The sequence below is a fragment of the Pseudophryne corroboree genome, chromosome 1 (genome assembly GCF_028390025.1).
Source record: "Pseudophryne corroboree isolate aPseCor3 chromosome 1, aPseCor3.hap2, whole genome shotgun sequence".
Lineage (NCBI taxonomy): Eukaryota > Metazoa > Chordata > Amphibia > Anura > Myobatrachidae > Pseudophryne > Pseudophryne corroboree.
This window is the reverse complement of record NC_086444.1, coordinates 1,049,451,097-1,049,476,407: the sequence shown is the minus strand read 5'-3', so window position 1 is coordinate 1,049,476,407 and position 25,311 is coordinate 1,049,451,097. Positions and strand designations below refer to the sequence as shown.

At 46.4% G+C, this 25,311-nt stretch overlaps 1 protein-coding gene across 2 annotated transcripts in view; it reads right to left on the bottom strand.

Moving 5' to 3' along the window:
* Positions 1 to 25,311, bottom strand: part of MSR1 (macrophage scavenger receptor 1) — a 129,257-nt gene that overhangs the window by 5,222 nt on the left and 98,724 nt on the right. The window contains exon 8 of one of the 2 annotated variants that reach the window (XM_063920863.1): positions 16,646 to 16,726. The exons of the other annotated variant lie outside the window; for it this stretch is intronic. Within the exon in view, the coding sequence (XP_063776933.1) occupies positions 16,646 to 16,726 (81 nt within the window). The remainder of the gene's footprint in view (positions 1 to 16,645; positions 16,727 to 25,311) is intronic. 2 annotated transcript variants of the gene reach the window in all.

Below are 25,311 nucleotides of genomic sequence, written 5' to 3'. Positions count from 1 at the left end.
GTATGATGACCCTGACAAGACGGCCTCAGCCGAGGCTCAGATTTCGATCCTTAAGCAAGGGCGAAGGCCAGTTGAGGTTTACTGTACGGAGTTTCGGAGGTTGGCCCATGATACCCAGTGGAATGACCCAGCCCTGAGACACCAGTACCGAAGAGGTCTTTCTAACCAGATAAAGGACCAACTGGTACAATATCCCTTGCCTGATAGCTTGGATCAGCTCATGCAGTTATCCATCCGGGTGGATAGACGGCTGAGAGAGCGTAGGCTTGAAAGGGAGACTGAGATTTCCTTCCTTCCCAAGGGAACCTCAGACTCTGAGGAATTTTCTGAGGAGCCTATGCAGATTGGGGCTACCCGCCTCTCCTCGCGTGAGAAGACGCGGAGGAGACAGCAGGGGTTGTGTTTGTACTGTGGGAATAAAGGTCCTGTGGTAGTATCATGCCCAGAAAAGCCGGAAAACTTCAGGGCCTGAGGGTGATGGGAAATATCCTGTCAGGCCAGAAGTCAGAATTTCCCAAGAAGACTTTTATCATTCCGGTGACCTTGAAGATCCTCGGTCAAACTGTCAAGACTGAGGCCTTTGTGGACAGTGGGGCCAACGGGGTTTTTATGGACCGCCAATTCGCCCTGAAACACTCTGTTCCCTTAGTACCCTTGGCATCGGAAATTGAGATTTGTGGGTTAAACGGGGAACCATTATCCCAAGGTAAAATTACCTCTTGCACTAGCCAGATTTCTTTGTTTATTGGAGCCACACACTCTGAAAAATTGTCCTTTTATGTGACTGTCTGTACTTTTGCCCCATTGGTGTTGGGGTTACCCTGGTTAAGGGCCCACAATCCTCAATTTGACTGGGTCCCTGGGGAGATTCTTAGTTGGGGTACTGATTGTTTCAGGAGTTGCTTGAGCCTTCCAGTCAGGCTCTCGCAGCTAAGTTTGCCAGGATTGCCAGGGTGTTATGCAGATTTTGCGGACGTGTTCTCCAAAAAAGTTGCAGAGGTACTACCTCCCCATCGCCCCTATGACTGTGCCATTGATTTGTTGCCAAATGCTAAGCTTCCCAAGAGCAGGTTGTACTCCCTGTCACGTCCTGAGACTCAGGCTATGGCAGAGTACATTCAGGAGAACTTGGCTAAGGGATTTATCAGACCTTCACAGTCTCCAGTTGGGTCGGGGTTCTTCTTCGTGGGTAAAAAGGACGGTTCGTTGCGACCCTGCATCGACTTCAGGGAATTGAACCGTATCACGATTAAAAACTCATACCCACTGCCTCTCATTTCGGTCTTGTTTGACCAGCTTCGTACTGCCACCATTTTTTCTAAGATTGACCTACGCGGTGCGTACAATCTAATCCGAATAAGAGAGGGGGATGAATGGAAGACTGCCTTTAATACCCACTCAGGGCATTATGAATATTTGGTGATGCCTTTTGGGCTCTGTAATGCCCCGGCAGTCTTCCAGGATTTCATGAATGATGTGCTCAGGGAATATTTGGATAGATTCTTAGTTGTATACTTAGATGACATCCTAATCTTCTCCCATTCCCTGGAGGAACATCGGAAGCATGTACGCTTAGTCCTCCAGAAACTCAGAGACCACCGGCTTGGGGCGAAGCTGGAGAAGTGCGAATTTGAAGTTCAGCAAATCGCATTTCTAGGATATATTATCTCCCCAGAAGGTTTCCAAATGGAGGGTTCCAAGGTACAGGCAGTCCTGGATTGGGTGCAGCCCACTAGTTTGAAGGCGCTTCAGCGTTTCCTGGGCTTTGCAAATTTTTATAGACGATTTATCGCTGGATTTTCATCTATAGTGGCGCCCTTGGTGGCACTCACTAAGAAAGGGGCGGATGTTGCTCACTGGTCTTGTGAGGCTAAAGCGGCTTTTGCCCGTCTCAAAAGGGCATTTGTTTCGGCCAAGGTGCTGCGACACCCAGATCCAGAGCGTCCTTTTGTGGTGGAGGTGGATGCCTCTGAGATGGGTATTGGGGCAGTGCTTTCTCAGATGGGAGTGTCTGATAATCGCCTTCATCCCTGTGCTTACTTTTCCCGTAAATTTTCGCATGCCGAGATGAATTATGACGTGGGTAACCGGGAATTGTTGGCTATTAAGGATGCACTCGAGGAGTGGAGACACTGGCTTGAGGGGGCTAAGTTTGTGGTCTCAATTCTCACTGACCATAAGAATCTGGCATATTTAGAGTCAGCGAAGCGTCTCAATGCCAGGCAGGCACGATGGGCTTTGTTTTTTGCTCGCTTTAATTTTTTGATAACATATCGCCCTGGGTCAAAAAACATCAAGGCTGATGCGCTCTCGCGGAGTTTTGCTCCAATCCAGGAGACCACCGAGGAGCCGTTGCCCATTGTTTCCCCATCATGTATTAAAGTGGGCATTACCCAGGACCTCTTATCATTAGTCCTTAGAGCACAGGAGCAGGCTCCTCCAGACATTCCGGTAGGTCTTTTGTTTGTGCCTCCTAGGTTAAGACAGCGAGTGTTCCTGGAATTCCATGCCAAGAAGTCGGCAGGTCACCCGGGTATTGCCAGAACTCGGGAGTTGCTATCTAGGGCGGTGTGGTGGCCCTCGGTGGCTAAGGATGTGGATCAGTGGGTTCGGGCATGTGACATCTGTGCCCGAAATAAGACTCCTAGAGGGGTTCCTGTTGGCCCATTACATCCACTCTCTATCCCATCTAAGCCATGGACCCACATTTCAATGGATTTTGTGGTGGACTTGCCCAAATCCTCGGGGATGACAGCCATCTGGGTTGTCGTTGACAGGTTTTCGAAGATGGCGCACTTCGTTCCACTGGTTGGGCTGCCATCAGCCAGACGCCTGTCTGAATTATTTATGCTGCATGTTGTGCGTCTCCACGGGTTGCCACTTGATGTGGTCTCTGACCGCGGATCCCAGTTTGTGGCCAAATTCTGGAGGGCATTTTGTTCCGATCTCCAGATTTCTGTCAGCTTGTCGTCAGGCTACCATCCGCAGTCTAATGGGCAGACTGAAAGGGTGAACCAGTCCTTGGAGCAGTTCCTCAGGTGTTATGTCTCCAAGTGTCAGACTGACTGGGTTGCTCATCTGTCCATGGCGGAGTTTGCCTATAACAACGCGGCTCACTCTGCTACAGGGATCTCTCCCTTCCTTTGTGTGTATGGGCATCATCCTAAGGCCAATTCTTTTGACCCCCTGGACTCCACGCCTGGTGGTTCCTCTGTGGTTTCGGTCCTTAGAGGTATTTGGCGGAAAGTGAAGAAAGCCCTTGTGTCTGTGTCATTAGTGACCAAAAGGGTTTTTGATAAGCGGAAAAGACCCTGCAGCTTCAAATTAGGAGACTTCGTCTGGTTGTCTACCAAGAATTTGAAGTTGAGACAGCCATCTCATAAGTTAGGGCCCCGGTTCATCGGCCCTTATAAGATCACCAGGGTTATCAATCCGGTGGCATTTCAGTTAGATCTGCCCCGTTCTTTGGGTATCAATAAAACATTTCATTGTTCCCTTTTAAAACGGGCGATTAGTAATCCTTCTTCCAGTGGAAGACCTTCCCCTCTTCTGATACGTGGCCAGAGGGAGTTTGTTGTTGAAAGGATTCTTGACTCCAAGGTGGTTCGGGGTCGGCTGTCATTTTTGGTGCACTGGAAGGGGTATGGCCCGGAGGAGCGGTCGTGGGTGCGCAGTTGTGATCTTCATGCCCCCAGACTGATACGCTCTTTCTTCTCGCAGTTCCCCGATAAACCCGGTGGTAGGGGTTCTTTGACCCCTCGTCAGAGGGGGGGTACTGTTAGGGTCTCCTGCCCTGTGCTGCCACGTCGTCATGGCAACCGGGAGACAAGTGCTAGTGGAGTAACCTGAGCGCAGCTGATACTCCGGTTCGGGTCTTTTGCTGTGCAGTGGTTATAGGCTCTGTGCACGGCAGGGGATCCGGTGCTGGTTTTTGTGCTCACAGTCTGTGAGGTCTGAGTGGGGCGTGGACAGCACCTGCTTTATAAGGCCTCTTTTCAGGGTAAGCAGATGCTGCTGAATCTTTGTTGGTTAGTCAGTTCATGAAAGTTAGCCAGTACTGTGTAGCTTTGTATTTGTTTGTTGCTTACTGCAAATAGGCCTGGGAATTTGGTATTACACTCTGCCAATCCAGACCTAGCAGTAAGACTGGAGTCAGTCGTTTAGCTTGCTGGGGTTCTGTTACTACTCTGTGAACTTAGCAAGTTTGCGGCTGTATTCTAAGACTTGCCTGTCTAATCCTGTCTCACTGTGCTAGGTGTCAGGGGTCAGTTTAGTGGCAGTAAGCTAAAACCTGTGCACTGCAAGTGAGAATTAGGATTGTGGAGATTCTCCTTGTGTCTATCATTCCATCTCTGACCAAGGAGTTTACTGCCACACCCGTTGGTAACCCTTTAGGGTTTTGCTGTTGCCCTTAGCAACAGCATTTCGGGTTCTCTACGTATTAAAAAACAACATCTTGCTTTTTCCATCTTAGCAGTTCTAATACAAGGGAGATACCCAGTTCCTTAGCCTCTGGGCTTCTCTGTTCACTTTGTGTGTATTTTGTTACCCTATCACCTTCTGTGTACGTTATGTCATATCCCCCAGTTTGTCTGTGAGTCCATCTGTTTTGCATAACAGTTCAAACACCAGTACATTCCTGCAGACACTGGAGTGCATAACAGTTCTGACACCAGTACTTTCCTGCTGGCACTGGTGTGCATAACACTCCTAACTGTCATGTCACAGGCTGGGTTTGAAAAATTACAGTTGGTTGGGTCTTTATCTCCGTCCACTTTATCTCCATCCAAGGCTTAGTAAATAAACCCCTAATACATTTAGAAAGAGCACTAAGTTCTGCATTTTTCAGTTCATTCTACTACCAGCTTGCCATTTAGCAATATTGCTTTGGCTTCTGTTTTAGAAAACTTTTTTTCTTATAGGGATTCTGAGGGATGGTGGCTTGGTGGCTTGGATGTTGATGTCAGCAGCAGCAAGGCCCACCAGTGATAAAAACAATGACATGTTGGTATAGATTCTAGAGATGAGCGCCTGAAATTTTTCGGGTTTTGTGTTTTGGTTTTGGGTTCGGTTCCGCGGCCGTGTTTTGGGTTCGAACGCGTTTTGGCAAAACCTCACCGAATTATTTTTGTCGGATTCGGGTGTGTTTTGGATTCGGGTGTTTTTTTCAAAAAACCCTAAAAAACAGCTTAAATCATAGAATTTGGGGGTAATTTTGATCCCAAAGTATTATTAACCTCAAAAAACATAATTTACACTCATTTTCAGCCTATTCTGAACACATCACACCTCACAATATTATTTTTAGTCCTAAAATTTGCACAGAGGTCGCTGTGTGAGTAAGATAAGCGACCCTAGTGGCCGACACAAACACCGGGCCCATCTAGGAGTGGCACTGCAGTGTCACGCAGGATGTCCCTTCCAAAAAACCCTCCCCAAACAGCACATGACGCAAAGAAAAAAAGAGGCGCAATGAGGTAGCTGACTGTGTGAGAAAGATAAGCGACCCTAGTGGCCGACACAAACACCGGGCCCATCTAGGAGTGGCACTGCAGTGTCACGCAGGATGTCCCTTCCAAAAAACCCTCCCCAAACAGCACATGACGCAAAGAAAAAAAGAGGCGCAATGAGGTAGCTGTGTGAGAAAGATAAGCGACCCTAGTGGCCGACACAAACACCGGGCCCATCTAGGAGTGGCACTGCAGTGTCACGCAGGATGTCCCTTCCAAAAAACCCTCCCCAAACAGCACATGACGCAAAGAAAAAAAGAGGCGCAATGAGGTAGCTGTGTGAGTAAGATTAGCGACCCTAGTGGCCGACACAAACACCGGGCCCATCTAGGAGTGGCACTGCAGTGTCACGCAGGATGGCCCTTCCAAAAAACCCTCCCCAAACAGCACATGACGCAAAGAAAAAAAGAGGCGCAATGAGGTAGCTGACTGTGTGAGTAAGATTAGCGACCCTAGTGGCCGACACAAACACCGGGCACATCTAGGAGTGGCACTGCAGTGTCACGCAGGATGTCCCTTCCAAAAAACCCTCCCCAAACAGCACATGACGCAAAGAAAAAAAGAGGCGCAATGAGGTAGCTGTGTGAGTAAGATTAGCGACCCTAGTGGCCGACACAAACACCGGGCCCATCTAGGAGTGGCACTGCAGTGTCACGCAGGATGTCCCTTCCAAAAAACCCTCCCCAATCAGCACATGATGCAAAGAAAAAGAAAAGAAAAAAGAGGTGCAAGATGGAATTATCCTTGGGCCCTCCCACCCACCCTTATGTTGTATAAACAAAACAGGACATGCACACTTTAACCAACCCATCATTTCAGTGACAGGGTCTGCCACACGACTGTGACTGATATGACGGGTTGGTTTGGACCCCCCCCAAAAAAGAAGCAATTAATCTCTCCTTGCACAAACTGGCTCTACAGAGGCAAGATGTCCACCTCATCTTCACCCTCCGATATATCACCGTGTACATCCCCCTCCTCACAGATTATCAATTCGTCCCCACTGGAATCCACCATCTCAGCTCCCTGTGTACTTTGTGGAGGCAATTGCTGCTGGTCAATGTCTCCGCGGAGGAATTGATTATAATTCATTTTAATGAACATCATCTTCTCCACATTTTCTGGATGTAACCTCGTACGCCGATTGCTGACAAGGTGAGCGGCGGCACTAAACACTCTTTCGGAGTACACACTTGTGGGAGGGCAACTTAGGTAGAATAAAGCCAGTTTGTGCAAGGGCCTCCAAATTGCCTCTTTTTCCTGCCAGTATAAGTACGGACTGTGTGACGTGCCTACTTGGATGCGGTCACTCATATAATCCTCCACCATTCTATCAATGTTGAGAGAATCATATGCAGTGACAGTAGACGACATGTCCGTAATCGTTGTCAGGTCCTTCAGTCCGGACCAGATGTCAGCATCAGCAGTCGCTCCAGACTGCCCTGCATCACCGCCAGCGGGTGGGCTCGGAATTCTGAGCCTTTTCCTCGCACCCCCAGTTGCGGGAGAATGTGAAGGAGGAGATGTTGACAGGTCGCGTTCCGCTTGACTTGACAATTTTGTCACCAGCAGGTCTTTCAACCCCAGCAGACCTGTGTCTGCCGGAAAGAGAGATCCAAGGTAGGCTTTAAATCTAGGATCGAGCACGGTGGCCAAAATGTAGTGCTCTGATTTCAACAGATTGACCACCCGTGAATCCTTGTTAAGCGAATTAAGGGCTGCATCCACAAGTCCCACATGCCTAGCGGAATCGCTCCGTGTTAGCTCCTTCTTCAATGCCTCCAGCTTCTTCTGCAAAAGCCTGATGAGGGGAATGACCTGACTCAGGCTGGCAGTGTCTGAACTGACTTCACGTGTGGCAAGTTCAAAGGGCATCAGAACCTTGCACAACGTTGAAATCATTCTCCACTGCACTTGAGACAGGTGCATTCCATCTCCTATATCGTGCTCAATTGTATAGGCTTGAATGGCCTTTTGCTGCTCCTCCAACCTCTGAAGCATATAGAGGGTTGAATTCCACCTCGTTACCACTTCTTGCTTCAGATGATGGCAGGGCAGGTTCAGTAGTTTTTGGTGGTGCTCCAGTCTTCTGTACGTGGTGGCTGTACGCCGAAAGTGTCCCGCAATTTTTCTGGCCACCGACAGCATCTCTTGCACGCCCCTGTCGTTTTTTAAAAAATTCTGCACCACCAAATTCAAGGTATGTGCAAAACATGGGACGTGCTGGAATTTGCCCATATTTAATGCACACACAATATTGCTGGCGTTGTCCGATGCCACAAATCCACAGGAGAGTCCAATTGGGGTAAGCCATTCCGCGATGATCTTCCTCAGTTGCCGTAAGAGGTTTTCAGCTGTGTGCGTATTCTGGAAAGCGGTGATACAAAGCGTAGCCTGCCTAGGAAAGAGTTGGCGTTTGCGAGATGCTGCTACTGGTGCCGCCGCTGCTGTTCTTGCGGCGGGAGTCCATACATCTACCCAGTGGGCTGTCACAGTCATATAGTCCTGACCCTGCCCTGCTCCACTTGTCCACATGTCCGTGGTTAAGTGGACATTGGGTACAACTGCATTTTTTAGGACACTGGTGAGTCTTTTTCTGACGTCCGTGTACATTCTCGGTATCGCCTGCCTAGAGAAGTGGAACCTAGATGGTATTTGGTAACGGGGGCACACTGCCTCAATAAATTGTCTAGTTCCCTGTGAACTAACGGCGGATACCGGACGCACGTCTAACACCAACATAGTTGTCAAGGACTCAGTTATCCGCTTTGCAGTAGGATGACTGCTGTGATATTTCATCTTCCTCGCAAAGGACTGTTGAACAGTCAATTGCTTACTGGAAGTAGTACAAGTGGGCTTACGACTTCCCCTCTGGGATGACCATCGACTCCCAGCGGCAACAACAGCAGCGCCAGCAGCAGTAGGCGTTACACGCAAGGATGCATCGGAGGAATCCCAGGCAGGAAAGGACTCGTCAGACTTGCCAGTGACATGGCCTGCAGGACTATTGGCATTCCTGGGGAAGGAGGAAATTGACACTGAGGGAGTTGGTGGGGTGGTTTGCGTGAGCTTGGTTACAAGAGGAAGGGATTTACTGGTCAGTGGACTGCTTCCGCTGTCACCCAAAGTTTTTGAACTTGTCACTGACTTATTATGAATGCGCTGCAGGTGACGTATAAGGGAGGATGTTCCGAGGTGGTTAACGTCCTTACCCCTACTTATTACAGCTTGACAAAGGGAACACACGGCTTGACACCTGTTGTCCGCATTTGTGGTGAAATACCTCCACACCGAAGAGCTGATTTTTTTGGTATTTTCACCTGGCATGTCAACGGCCATATTCCTCCCACGGACAACAGGTGTCTCCCCGGGTGCCTGACTTAAACAAACCATCTCACCATCAGAATCCTCCTGGTCAATTTCCTCCCCAGCGCCAGCAACACCCATATCCTCCTCATCCTGGTGTACTTCAACACTGACATCTTCAATCTGACTATCAGGAACTGGACTGCGGGTGCTCCTTCCAGCACTTGCAGGGGGCATGCAAATAGTGGAAGGCGCATGCTCTTCACGTCCAGTGTTGGGAAGGTCAGGCATCGCAAACGACACAATTGGACTCTCCTTGTGGATTTGGGATTTCAAAGAACGCACAGTTCTTTGCGGTGCTTTTGCCAGCTTGAGTCTTTTCAGTTTTCTAGCGAGAGGCTGAGTGCTTCCATCCTCATGTGAAGCTGAACCACTAGCCATGAACATAGGCCAGGGCCTCAGCCGTTCCTTGCCACTCCGTGTGGTAAATGGCATATTGGCAAGTTTACGCTTCTCCTCCGACAATTTTATTTTAGGTTTTGGAGTCCTTTTTTTTCTGATATTTGGTGTTTTGGATTTGACATGCTCTGTACTATGACATTGGGCATCGGCCTTGGCAGACGACGTTGCTGGCATTTCATCGTCTCGGCCATGACTAGTGGCAGCAGCTTCAGCACGAGGTGGAAGTGGATCTTGATCTTTCCCTAATTTTGAAACCTCAACTTTTTTGTTCTCCATATTTTATAGGCAGAACTAAAAGGCACCTCAGGTAAACAATGGAGATGGATGGATTGGATAGTTTACTAGTATACAATTATGGACGGACTGCCACGGTTAGGTGGTATAAAAAAACCACGGTTAGGTGGTATATATTATAATAATAATACAATTATGGATGGACGGACTGCCTGCCGACTGCCGACACAGAGGTAGCCACAGCCGTGAACTACCGCACTGTACACTGGTTGATAAAGAGATAGTAGTATACTCGTAACAACTAGTATGACACTATGACGACGGTATAAAGAATGGAAAAAAAACCACGGTTAGGTGGTATATATTATAATAATAATACAATTATGGATGGACGGACTGCCTGCCGACTGCCGACACAGAGGTAGCCACAGCCGTGAACTACCGCACTGTACACTGGTTGATAAAGAGATAGTAGTATACTCGTAACAACTAGTATGACACTATGACGACGGTATAAAGAATGGAAAAAAAACCACGGTTAGGTGGTATATATTATAATAATAATACAATTATGGATGGACGGACTGCCTGCCGACTGCCGACACAGAGGTAGCCACAGCCGTGAACTACCGCACTGTACACTGGTTGATAAAGAGATAGTAGTATACTCGTAACAACTAGTATGACACTATGACGACGGTATAAAGAATGAAAAAAAAACCACGGTTAGGTGGTATATATTATAATAATAATACAATTATGGATGGACGGACTGCCTGCCGACTGCCGACACAGAGGTAGCCACAGCCGTGAACTACCGCACTGTACACTGGTTGATAAAGAGATAGTAGTATACTCGTAACAACTAGTATGACACTATGACGGTATAAAGAATGAAAAAAAAACCACGGTTAGGTGGTATATATTATAATAATAATACAATTATGGATGGACGGACTGCCTGCCGACTGCCGACACAGAGGTAGCCACAGCCGTGAACTACCGCACTGTACACTGGTTGATAAAGAGATAGTAGTATACTCGTAACAACTAGTATGACACTATGACGACGGTATAAAGAATGGAAAAAAAACCACGGTTAGGTGGTATATATTATAATAATAATACAATTATGGATGGACGGACTGCCTGCCGACTGCCGACACAGAGGTAGCCACAGCCGTGAACTACCGCACTGTACACTGGTTGATAAAGAGATAGTAGTATACTCGTAACAACTAGTATGACACTATGACGGTATAAAGAATGAAAAAAAAACCACGGTTAGGTGGTATATATTATAATAATAATACAATTATGGATGGACGGACTGCCTGCCGACTGCCGACACAGAGGTAGCCACAGCCGTGAACTACCGCACTGTACACTGGTTGATAAAGAGATAGTAGTATACTCGTAACAACTAGTATGACACTATGACGGTATAAAGAAAGAAAAAAAAATACCACGGTTAGGTGGTATATATTGTAATACAATTATGGATGGACGGACTGCCTGCCGAGTTCCGACTGCCGACACAGAGGTAGCCACAGCCGTGAACTACCGCACTGTACTGTGTCTGCTGCTAATATAGACTGGTTGATAAAGAGATAGTATACAATACATACAACAATATACTACTATACTGGTGGTCAGGCACTGGTCACCACTAGTCACACTGGCAGTGGCACTCCTGCAGCAAAAGTGTGCACTGTTTAATTTTAAATTAATATAATATTATGTACTCCTGGGGGCTCCTGCTATAACAACCTGCAGTGCTCCCCAGTCTCCCCCACAATTATTATAAGCTTTGCCTTTTATACATTGATGTGCAGCACACTGGGCTGAGCTGAGTGCACACAGACTGAGTCACACTGTGTGACTGGCTGCTGCTGTGTATCGTTTTTATTCAGGCAGAGAACGGATATAGCAGAGAACGGATATATATTAAAATAAATAAAAGTTAACTAACAACAACTGCACTGGTCACTGTGGTAAACTCTGTCTGACTCTGCACAATCTCTCTCTCTCTTCTAATCTAATTTCTAATGGAGAGGACGCCAGCCACGTCCTCTCCCTATCAATCTCAATGCACGTGTGAAAATGGCGGCGACGCGCGGCTCCTTATATAGAATCCGAGTCTCGCGAGAATCCGACAGCGTCATGATGACGTTCGGGCGCGCTCGGGTTAACCGAGCAAGGCGGGAGGATCCGAGTCTGCTCGGACCCGTGAAAAAAAACATGAAGTTCGTGCTGGTTCGGTTTCAGAGAAACCGAACCCGCTCATCTCTAAGGATTCTCCACAGTATGAGAAGACTGTGGAGAGAAGGGGATCATCAGTTGTTCATCTGCCTCATCAATAATATCACTCACTATATTGTATTTGTAATTCGGGGGCCAGAGGTAAAAGATGGGGGTGAAGGAACAACAGACTATCTGCTCTAGAAGAAGTCTAATGCTTTTAGTAGTGGGGGAACACCTCAAGGACTTGAATATATTCTTTCTGCGTATTTTACTGTAGGACTTCCATTATTCCCATTATACAGTATATTATAGTTATAAGATTTATGGCTAAAAATTGGTTTGCATTAACCACAAACACTAGCAAGTATTATATTATATTGTGAGTGTATAGTTTGTATGCGACTGTAACTCCACTGGTAAGAATAAACAAATTATATTTGTTTCAATAACTGTGCTGCTTTTAAAGACACGACTGCTACTGTAGTGTACATATAAGCCTCCATCTCTCATTTTCTGCCTTGCATTGCACATTGGTGGAGAATAGAGATGAGTGGGTCTGGTTCCACCTGAACTTCACGACCCGATTCCGGATCCGAGGCCGGCTCGGGGTTTCCTGCCTACAGTAACTCGGATCCCAAAAAGAGGCAAAACGTCATAATCCTGCTGTTGGATTCTCATGGGGTTTTGGATTTTATAAAGGTCCAGGCACCGTGGCCCTCATTCCGAGTTGTTTGTTCGCTAGCTACTTTTAGCAGCCGTGCAAACGCATTGTCGCCGCACACGGGGGAGTGTATTTTCGCTTTGCAAGTGTGCAATCGCATGTGCAGCCGAGCGGTACAAAAACATTTTGTGCAAAACAAGACCAGCCCTGTAGTTACTTATTCTGTGATATGATTCTAGTGTTGGAGGTCCCGGAATTGACGTCAGATACCCGCCCTGGAAACACCTGGTCACGCCTGCGTTTTCCGTACCACTCCCAGAAAATGGTCAGTTGACACCCATAAACGCCCTCTTCCTGACAATCTCCTTGCGATCAGATGTGCGAATGGATTCGTCGCTAGAAGCATTGCACAGCAACTATGCTGTTTGTACCCGTACGACGCGCGTGCGCATTGCGGTGCATACGCATGCGCAGTGTTGCTGTTTTTTTTTACCTAATTGCTGTGCTGTGAAAATCTGCAGCGAGTGATCAACTTGGAATGAGGGCCCTTATGTTATGTTACACCTTGCGTTATGTGCTCTTTGGAGCATTGTTTAGACATAGTTTCTAAAACTGCTATCCAGTCAGCCACTTCAGTGCCACTCCTAAAATTGACTGGAAATGAGTGGAAATGAATATCATTGAGGTTAATAATACTGCAGGAACAAAACAGACACAAATTCTGTGATTTTAGCTTTTTTTATGATGTTTTCAAAAAATACATATCCAAAACAAATACAGATCCAAAACTCACAAGGGAGGTGTTGGTAAAACAAATACAGATCCAAAACACAAAGGATATATAGATCAAAAATAAGTATAGAAAACCCAAGATTTGGGCCGGCGCACATCTTTAGTGGAGAAGTATATGCTTTGGTGCACTTTGTGCAGTATGGAAATATACTCTCATGGCCAGTGGAGTAGGGAGGGTGGCTTCGGTGGAGCTCAAGATCCGGGAGCAAAAACAGTTAGAGGGCACGCGTTAGAACAGCTCGCAGCTCACAGCTGTCTACTCCCAGCCTGAGACATGTAAACTTCCTGCCTCTGCACTCCCAAGTTATGCGTCTCACGCACAGTGGAGACACTAAAGAGGAGAGGGGAGCCGGGATGCACCGACCCAAAACTGTAAAAAGAAAAGAGCTGCATTTTTGCTGCACCTGCATGCTGCTATTAAGTATTAAAAAATAGCAGACATACAGTACACTGTTTTTTACTTTGTATATATCAGGGTGGCAATATAATTTATAGGGGCAGTCACTGATGGGTGTAATAATAATTATAAGGGATGAGGACCTGCTACAATCAGTGAAGGGGGAAGGGGCACTGCCACTGTCTGTCATAAAAACACACATTTTAGTGCACAAATGGGGTTTACACTTGCAACGATGTGTAGATTTGGTTGCATGTTCAAGAAGGTAATGGGGGCATGGCTGAGGATGGTGAAGGTGGCTTTGGCTGAGGATACTGATGGGGTTGAAAAAGGTGTTGGAGCTGTGGCTAAGAATGGTGATGGGGCTGAGGAAGATGATGGTGATAGGGGCTGGGGATGGTGATGGGGCTGGGAGCTGCGGAGGAAGATGATGGTGCTGAGGAAGGTGATGGGTCTATGGAAGGTGATGGGGCTGTGACTGAGGATGTTCATGAGGGCTGTTGCTGAGAAAGGTGATGGGGCTGTGGCTAAGGATTGTGATGGGGCTGTGGCTGAGGATGGTGATGATAGGCTGAGAATGGTGATAAAGGGCTGAGGAAGGTGATGAGATGCTGAGATGAGATGGGCTGAGGACAGGGAGGGAGTGAGTGGGACCAATTTCCAAGAAACTGGCCTGGTCTGGTCTTTCTGGAGCGACTGGAGAATGGTCTCCTGCAATTAGCTCTGCAGCTACCAGTGACAGCCCAGCAAGTGAGGTCAGTCTTCTGTAGGGGGCTGGGGGAAATAAATGGTTGTTTTTTTCTAGCTGTGGGCGCGATGAATCAGTGTGTTATTTTTTTCCTGTGGGTACCAATGCTTATTTATATATGTTGGGGATGGGGTGCCGTGATATGAGCCTGCTCCGGGTGCCATGGCTCCACGCTACACCTCTGCTCATGACTAATTTTATCCATAATAGAACAAAGATCAGCAGTGTTTAGGAGAAAAATGGACAAATTAATTTAATGAAGGGGAAAGGGGTGGGGACGGTGGTCAAAGTGGAAATTTAAATGGGGTGGTATGAACAATTGGTAAACATGTGTGAATACAGGAAGTTGTACTAAAGAGGCTTAACTGGTTTCTTTCCTTTTTCACCATATATTTGAACACTGTATATGACAGCAAATAGCCTACATGACATTTGCAGGGGAGGAGGTATGACATCTCTGGAGAAGTCTGTAATTGGGCTGAAGCTACAGATAGCCAATAATGTATCCCCTCCCTGACAAATGCCCAATCACTGCCACCTGGTATATCACTAGAAGGGTCAATATTAGCTAATACTGCTCTAGCTCTGTGGGCTCCAAACCTGTTTTTAATGAAGTGCTGCAGTAGCTCATGGAAGCCACTGTTGTTGGAACAAGAAACAGGCTAAGCTAGGTACACACTATATAACTGTTGGGCTTATAATCGGTTGACTGGGATGTTTAATTGCGTAGTGTGTAAGAATCAGCGTTTTGTCCAAAAACACTCAGCTTAAATTATCCGTTCAACCAGACTTGCCAGGAGATGATGGCCGAAAGGCTCTGATATCGGGTAGTGTGTGGCCATCCCGATAATCTGACCCTGATAAGTTTTTGTTTATGTCATCATCCTTGTGGGCATACATATGCAAATTCAGAAAATTAGCAGGGTTAAACAAAAAGATCACTTTATATGTAGGACCGAAATCGGGCAGAAAAATCATACCGTTTTGTCTGTTTGACCAAAAAAATCACACAGTGTGTTGTTAGATTTAGGGGGCTGAGAAGACGTCACTCACTAATTAGTTATTTTGGTCATGCAATCAAAGTAGTGGGAGAAATGCTAGTATTGCCTATGTGTTGGACTGAGACATTTACCCCTTAAGGTGCATACACACGGTGCGATACTGACTTATGTGCGATTTTGACTATGCGATATTTTCTATGTGTGCTTGCGATTTTAGCTATGTGCGATTTTGGCTATGGACGATTTTTACTGTACTTTGTACTACATAGTAAAAATTTACTTGCCTGCACAGTCTATCTTTTCTTGCGATACAACGCTGCGAGGCCACACATCGGTATCGCAAGCTGTGTACACACGGTGTGACATGCACTAACTTTTCTTGAGATTTTGACTATATAGTCAAAATCGCAAGTTATATCACACCGTCTGTTACACTGTTCACCTCCAACAAGTTGACATTTGAATCATCAGGATAAAAAAGGTATTTAAAAATTAAACATTTTTTGGAAAAACATATAACACAATGCAACGGGTTTCCTTGAACCAAAGTGTGATGCATCAGGTGTAAGTTTAATACCTGCTTTATCTGTATGTCAGATTGCTCTAATTTCAACGCATCTGTACTTTGCTATTAATAAAGGACTCTTTCTAAAGTGTCTTAGGTGACCAGCAGCGCAGAAAAGAGTGGGGTGGCTACTTTTTACCCACGCCTGGGTCTGTTGGAGGGACCCTGGTCCTGCTACCCTGCCCTTCCCCAGCAGCAGGGGAGGGCAGCAGGACCAGGGCAGCAGCAGCCTCTCTCTCCCCAGCCCAGCGCACATGGTGCTGCGTGCTGCGCTGGGAAGAGAGGCAGCTGCAAGAGCAGTTAGGGTGATTCAGATCTGATCGCTGGGTTGCTAATTTTGCTGTCCTGCGTTCAGATAGTCGCTGCCCCCAGGGGGAGTGTAAATTCGCTGCGCAAGTGTAGGATCCCATGTGTACGCCGAGCTGCAAAAATCCACTGTGTGCAGTCTCTGCGCAGCCCAGGACTTACTCCTACAGATCGATGAGAACAGGCTGATCGGGGCCGGAGCTGACATCAGACACCCTCCCTGAAAACGCTTGGACACGCCTGCATTTTTCCGCACACTCCCAGTAAACGGTCAGTTACCACCCACAAACGGCCTCTTCCTGTCAATCACATTGCGAACGGACATGCGATTGGAATTTTCGCTTTCACAACATCCAAAATTGCTGTTGGACAATATAACAATAGTAAAAAGCTGGAAAATGTTGCAGAATATCACATACCATTTCTAGGGGCAGGAGTGGAATCCAATGCCATTCCCTTTTCCCCTTTTTCTCCTTTTTCTCCTTTACTGCCTGGTAAACCTTAAAAAAACAGATTTTGTATAATCTAGTAAACATTAATGTGTCAGAAATGTGTATATAATACATACTACTGTACTACAGTATAGTGTTAGATGCATCCAATGGCCTGCAAAGCATACTTTACCATTGAAAAATAACATTAAAGACATTAAATACCGTAGTTACAGTATTTGTACAGGAAACTCTGTGGCCAGTCATAATGAACGTACTATTATTTTAACTATTTTAAACCTGAGTGGATTTAATCAGAGAAAAACACACCTGCCCCCATTTCCCACACACCATTCCCGCAACACTCCAATGCCACCCCCCCGCCTGCCCCGCAAACTATCTGTCAATCAGTTGCATTGGCTGCTATCGCACGCGCAGGACAGGACCTAGGCGTGCGCATTGCCGCCTGGAACGGGATTATTGAATAACCCCCTTAGTGCAAAATACCCATAAGGGTAGTTTCATCCTGACACAGGTCCAATTTTTCCTTCAACACTGAAAAGTGTTGTTTTTTTAAAAAATAATAATGACATCATGGTTTATAATCTTTCATTAAGACTTTGTGGGACTTTTACTAAGCAGTGATAAGAGTGGAGAAGTGAGCCAGTGGAGAAGTTGCCCCGTCAACCAATCAGCAGCTCTGTATCATTTTATAGTATGCAAATTATAGATGTTACTTCAGTGCTGATTGGTTGCCATGGGCAACTTCTCCACTGGCTCACTTATCCACCCTTATCACTGCTTAGTAAATGTCCCCCTATAGCCTAAGATTATTTGTGTTTATTAGTGATAATTACATACATAAACAATCATTGGTGTAACTATAATGGGTGCAGTGTATGAAGTGCACATAGGCCCCTGCATCCAAGAAGGCCCACACCACACGCCCTGCACCCATAAGTTTACCTCTCTGGAGCCCCGCAGTGGCCGGTGCTACAGAACAGCAGATATTACTGCTGAAATGGCCCAGCAGCCTTATTCCCAGTGATTAGCACATGCGCTATGGAGAAGTCTAGAGGAATGTGGCACGCACACCATCTTCCTGGAGACCTGCGCATGCGCACAAAGCACTCCCAGAGAGAAGGGGGTCCACATGGAGCTTGCACACAGGCCCTCGCCTCTCTTAAATAGCCACTGTAAACAATTATTGATATTTACAGTATATCAGTATGGAGTCTCGGTCTACACTTTAGCAAATATGTGGCCTCTCTCTTGGTGCCCTAAGCTAAAATGGTTACTGTAATACTATCTGCATTCCTGTTGTTCATTAAAATTAAATATTTAATAAAACCTTGGTTCAGTCAACTAAATTCATATCAATTGCTGATTTTGTAACATTTTATTCTTTAACATAAACACAAGGGTTCCGCAGCACCTAACAATGGGGGTAACTCCAAGTTGATCGCAGCAGGATTTTTGAAGGCAATTGGGCAAAACCATGGGGGTAATTCCAAGTTGATCGCAGCAGGAAATTTTTTAGCAGTTGGGCAAAACCATGTGCACTGCAGGCAGAGCCGGCCCTAACCAATATGATGCCCTAGGCAAGATTTTGGCTGGTGCCCCCTAGCACAACCCCTGGTTCCGCCTCTGACTTTGCACCTCTTTCCCAGCACCATCACCCCTCACCCATAGCAGTCCTTATTTTGGGGTTTGTACCCCCTATATTTTAAATTGGAACAGTTCGGGGTGTGTTGTTGCTGGCTAGGGGCATGGCCCACTATAGTAACCCCAATTCCAATTACGCCACACAGTACTGCAACTTAATTCACATTTGATCATGCGATAGTGTCCATAATTCATATTACATCCCACTGTAGTATCACTTTACCTTAAACGTTACTCCTCACAGTAGAGCCCCTTATTCACATTACATCACACTGAATTGCTCTTTATTCACAATACACCACACACTATTGCTCTTTATTCACATTAGACAACACAGTAGTGCCCTTTCTATATGTAACGCCACATAGTAGAGCACCTTATACACATAATGCCACATATTAGTAATGCATTTATACACATAATTCCACACAGTAATGCCCCTTACACATATGAGACACATTATTAATATCCTTATAAACATAATGTGCCTTACACATTATGACAACCTTTATTAATGCCCTTTTACACATAATGTCCCTTACACATATGCCACACATTATTAATGCCCTTATACACATAATAACACACATAGTGCCCCCTACACATTTGCTGCACATTATTAGTGCCCCTATACACATAATGACACACATACAGTAGTACCCTGTTACACATATGCCGCACATTATTAATGCCCTTATACACATAATGACACACATGGTGCCCCTTACACATATGTTGCACATTATTAATGCATTTTTACATTACACACATAATGCTCCTTACGCATATTCCGAACTCTACTGCACAACCAACCCACTCACATGCACACAGCAATCACACTGCCACTAACACTGTGACCTCTGCCTCTGCTTGGATACAGATGTGTCCTCATAAATCTTGCCTCAATGCTAATGTCTGGCACCTTTTTTATGAAAATGCATCTTATTTTCATTGCTATGTGGCTAGGATGCACAAGCTGCTTCTGCTGATTAAAATGATATGCAGCATGCCTATATAATGTGTGAGACTGTGGCTGTATCTGCATATGAAATGCTACACACAGAATATAGGCATGCTGCATATCATTTTAATCAGCAGAAGCTGCTGATGCCCCTAGGCATATAAAATGCCCTAGGCAATTGCCTAGTTTGTCTATGCCTATGGCCGGCTCTGACTGCAGGGGGGGCAGATATAACATTTGCTGAGAGAGTTAGATTGGGGTGGGTTATTTTGTTTCTGTGCAGGGTAAATACCGGCTGCTTTATTTTTACACTGCAATTTAGATTTCAGTTTGAACACACCCTACCCAAATCTAACTCTCTGTGCACATTTTATATCTGCCCCCCTGCAGTGCACATGGTTTTGCCCAACTGCTAAAAAATTTCCTGCTGCGATCAACTTGGAATTACCCCCCATGTGCACTGCAGGGGAGGCAGATATAACATGTGCAGGGAGAGTTAGATTTGGGTGGGGTGTGTTAAATCTGCAATCTAAATTGCAGTGTAAAGATAAAGCAGCCAGTATTTACACTGCACAGAAACCAAATAACCCACCCAAATCTAACTCTCTCTGCACATGTTATATCTGCCACACCTGCAGTGCACATGGTTTTCCCCAACTGCTAACAAAGTTCCTGCTGCGATCAATCATGTGCACTGCACAGGGGTGGGGGAATAACATGTGCAGATAGAATAGATTTGGGTGGGGTGTGTTCAAATTGAAATCTAAATTGCAGTGTAAACATAAAGCAGCCAGTATTTACCCTGCACAGAAACAATATAACCCACCCAAATCTAATTCTCTGCAAATGTTATATCTGCGCCCCCCCCCTCCTCCCTGCAGTGCACATGGTTTTGCCCATTGGCTAATCAGGTCTGAATTAGGCCCAAAGTACATACACAAATGAGCAAAGCGAGAAAACAACAACTTACAGTACAAGACAAGGTGGGATAAGTACAGGATATATAAACATAGCTGCATCAGGGGATATGACACTGAAATAAGCATCAGGGTGGCAGAAACAAAGGGTTAGGTGCCGTTGTGGGAGTATGGAGTATAAGATAGTCTACGTAGGAGAAGGAAAAGCCCATAAGGGGCGAGGGCCCTGCTGGTGACAGTTTACATTCTGAAGGGGAGGGGCAGACTGACAGGGGTGACACAGATTGAAGTGAGATAGAATGATAGAAGTGAGCATGGAACATAGGGTTAGGATGTAGTACTGTACTTTACAGAGTGTGTGAGCACAAACATAGGGGAATTGGGATTTGACGGGAATGGTATTATATTTTTGCCTTATATGCTAACCTATAACTTTAATGGGATCCGGTCTGAAGATCTACAGTGTCTAGGTCGACAATGTTTAGGTCGACCACTATAGGTCGACAGTCACTAGGTCGACATGGATGGAAGGTCGACAGGGTTTCTAGGTCGACATGTGCTAGGTCGACAGGTCTAAAGGTCGACATGAGTCTTTCACATTTTTTTTCCCCCATACTTAACGATCCATGTGGACTACGATTGGAACGGTAAAGTGTGCCGAGCGAATCGGTAGCAGAGCGAAGGCACCATGCCCGAAGCATGGCGAGCGAAGCGAGCCATGAGAGGGGACGCGGTGCACTAATTTGGGATCCCGGTCACTTTACGAAGAAAACGACAAAAAAAAAAAAATCCTCATGTCGACCTTTAGACCTGTCGACCTAGCACATGTCGACCTAGAAACCCTGTCGACCTTCCATCCATGTCGACCTATAGTGGTCGACCTAAACATTGTCGACCTAGACACTGTCGATAAAACGAACCACACCCAACTTTAATACTGATATGCTTGTGTGATTGATCATTTTAAATAAGTAAGGTAGTAAAGAAAAACATTTTGGAATTCTCAAAAAAGTTTAATGCCAAATAAATCATTTATACCTGGTTTGGTTTATTAAGTATTAAAGGTTTCTCATAGTGCTGGTTCACTATCCAAATAATATATATTTTTGGAGGTAGCATATATAACCTTTTGTTATTTATACAAATAATTAATTGTTTTGTACTATACTATACTTCTTTTTACTAAAAAGAGAAAGACAAGATTGTCTCTTTGTTGGTGCACATTGGAATTGAATATAAAATATAATCTTTATCGGATATTCAGTAACATCAAATGGCTTAGTGAAAATTAGAGATGAGCGCCTGAAATTTTTCGGGTTTTGTGTTTTGGTTTTGGGTTCGGTTCCGCGGCCGTGTTTTGGGTTCGAACGCGTTTTGGCAAAACCTCACCAAATTTTTTTTGTCGGATTCGGGTGTGTTTTGGATTCGGGTGTTTTTTTCAAAAAACACTAAAAAACAGCTTAAATCATAGAATTTGGGGGTCATTTTGATCCCAAAGTATTATTAACCTCAAAAACCATAATTTACACTCATTTTCAGTCTATTCTGAATACCTCACACCTCACAATATTATTTTTAGTCCTAAAATTTGCACCGAGGTCGCTGTGTGAGTAAGATAAGCGACCCTAGTGGCCGACACAAACACCGGGCCCATCTAGGAGTGGCACTGCAGTGTCACGCAGGATGTCCCTTCCAAAAAACCCTCCCCAAACAGCACATGACGCAAAGAAAAAAAGAGGCGCAATGAGGTAGCTGTGTGAGTAAGATTAGCGACCCTAGTGGCCGACACAAACACCGGGCCCATCTAGGAGTGGCACTGCAGTGTCACGCAGGATGGCCCTTCCAAAAAACCCTCCCCAAACAGCACATGACGCAAAGAAAAAAAGAGGCGCAATGAGGTAGCTGACTGTGTGAGTAAGATTAGCGACCCTAGTGGCCGACACAAACACCGGGCACATCTAGGAGTGGCACTGCAGTGTCACGCAGGATGTCCCTTCCAAAAAACCCTCCCCAAACAGCACATGACGCAAAGAAAAAAAGAGGCGCAATGAGGTAGCTGTGTGAGTAAGATTAGCGACCCTAGTGGCCGACACAAACACCGGGCCCATCTAGGAGTGGCACTGCAGTGTCACGCAGGGTGTCCCTTCCAAAAAACCCACCCCAATCAGCACATGATGCAAAGAAAAAGAAAAGAAAAAAGAGGTGCAAGATGGAATTATCCTTGGGCCCTCCCACCCACCCTTATGTTGTATAAACAAAACAGGACATGCACACTTTAACCAACCCATCATTTCAGTGACAGGGTCTGCCACACGACTGTGACTGATATGACGGGTTGGTTTGGACCCCCCCCAAAAAAGAAGCAATTAATCTCTCCTTGCACAAACTGGCTCTACAGAGGCAAGATGTCCACCTCATCTTCACCCTCCGATATATCACCGTGTACATCCCCCTCCTCACAGATTATCAATTCGTCCCCACTGGAATCCACCATCTCAGCTCCCTGTGTACTTTGTGGAGGCAATTGCTGCTGGTCAATGTCTCCGCGGAGGAATTGATTATAATTCATTTTAATGAACATCATCTTCTCCACATTTTCTGGATGTAACCTCGTACGCCGATTGCTGACAAGGTGAGCGGCGGCACTAAACACTCTTTCGGAGTACACACTTGTGGGAGGGCAACTTAGGTAGAATAAAGCCAGTTTGTGCAAGGGCCTCCAAATTGCCTCTTTTTCCTGCCAGTATAAGTACGGACTGTGTGACGTGCCTACTTGGATGCGGTCACTCATATAATCCTCCACCATTCTATCAATGTTGAGAGAATCATATGCAGTGACAGTAGACGACATGTCCGTAATCGTTGTCAGGTCCTTCAGTCCGGACCAGATGTCAGCATCAGCAGTCGCTCCAGACTGCCCTGCATCACCGCCAGCGGGTGGGCTCGGAATTCTGAGCCTTTTCCTCGCACCCCCAGTTGCGGGAGAATGTGAAGGAGGAGATGTTGACAGGTCGCGTTCCGCTTGACTTGACAATTTTGTCACCAGCAGGTCTTTCAACCCCAGCAGACCTGTGTCTGCCGGAAAGAGAGATCCAAGGTAGGCTTTAAATCTAGGATCGAGCACGGTGGCCAAAATGTAGTGCTCTGATTTCAACAGATTGACCACCCGTGAATCCTTGTTAAGCGAATTAAGGGCTGCATCCACAAGTCCCACATGCCTAGCGGAATCGCTCCGTGTTAGCTCCTCCTTCAATGCCTCCAGCTTCTTCTGCAAAAGCCTGATGAGGGGAATGACCTGACTCAGGCTGGCAGTGTCTGAACTGACTTCACGTGTGGCAAGTTCAAAGGGCATCAGAACCTTGCACAACGTTGAAATCATTCTCCACTGCACTTGAGACAGGTGCATTCCACCTACTATATCGTGCTCAATTGTATAGGCTTGAATGGCCTTTTGCTGCTCCTCCAACCTCTGAAGCATATAGAGGGTTGAATTCCACCTCGTTACCACTTCTTGCTTCAGATGATGGCAGGGCAGGTTCAGTAGTTTTTGGTGGTGCTCCAGTTTTCTGTACGTGGTGCCTGTACGCCGAAAGTGTCCCGCAATTCTTCTGGCCACCGACAGCATCTCTTGCACGGCCCTGTCGTTTTTTAAAAAATTCTGCACCACCAAATTCAAGGTATGTGCAAAACATGGGACGTGCTGGAATTGGCCCAGATTTAATGCACACACAATATTGCTGGCGTTGTCCGATGCCACAAATCCACAGGAGAGTCCAATTGGGGTAAGCCATTCCGCGATGATCTTCCTCAGTTGCCGTAAGAGGTTTTCAGCTGTGTGCGTATTCTGGAAAGCGGTGATACAAAGCGTAGCCTGCCTAGGAAAGAGTTGGCGTTTGCGAGATGCTGCTACTGGTGCCGCCGCTGCTGTTCTTGCGGCGGGAGTCCATACATCTACCCAGTGGGCTGTCACAGTCATATAGTCCTGACCCTGCCCTGCTCCACTTGTCCACATGTCCGTGGTTAAGTGGACATTGGGTACAGCTGCATTTTTTAGGACACTGGTGACTCTTTTTCTGAGGTCTGTGTACATTTTCGGTATCGCCTGCCTAGAGAAATGGAACCTAGATGGTATTTGGTACCGGGGACACAGTACCTCCAACAAGTCTCTAGTTGGCTCTGCAGTAATGATGGATACCGGAACCACGTTTCTCACCACCCAGGATGCCAAGGCCTCAGTTATCCGCTTTGCAGTAGGATGACTGCTGTGATATTTCATCTTCCTCGCAAAGGACTGTTGAACAGTCAATTGCTTACTGGAAGTAGTACAAGTGGGCTTACGACTTCCCCTCTGGGATGACCATCGACTCCCAGCGGCAACAACAGCAGCGCCAGCAGCAGTAGGCGTTACACGCAAGGATGCATCGGAGGAATCCCAGGCAGGAGAGGACTCGTCAGACTTGCCAGTGACATGGCCTGCAGGACTATTGGCATTCCTGGGGAAGGAGGAAATTGACACTGAGGGAGTTGGTGGGGTGGTTTGCGTGAGCTTGGTTACAAGAGGAAGGGATTTACTGGTCAGTGGACTGCTTCCGCTGTCACCCAAAGTTTTTGAACTTGTCACTGACTTATTATGAATGCGCTGCAGGTGACGTATAAGGGAGGATGTTCCGAGGTGGTTAACGTCCTTACCCCTACTTATTACAGCTTGACAAAGGGAACACACGGCTTGACACCTGTTGTCCGCATTTGTGGTGAAATACCTCCACACCGAAGAGCTGATTTTTTTGGTATTTTCACCTGGCATGTCAACGGCCATATTCCTCCCACGGACAACAGGTGTCTCCCCGGGTGCCTGACTTAAACAAACCACCTCACCATCAGAATCCTCCTGGTCAATTTCCTCCCCAGCGCCAGCAACACCCATATCCTCCTCATCCTGGTGTACTTCAACACTGACATCTTCAATCTGACTATCAGGAACTGGACTGCGGGTGCTCCTTCCAGCACTTGCAGGGGGCATGCAAATAGTGGAAGGCGCATGCTCTTCACGTCCAGTGTTGGGAAGGTCAGGCATCGCAAACGACACAATTGGACTCTCCTTGTGGATTTGG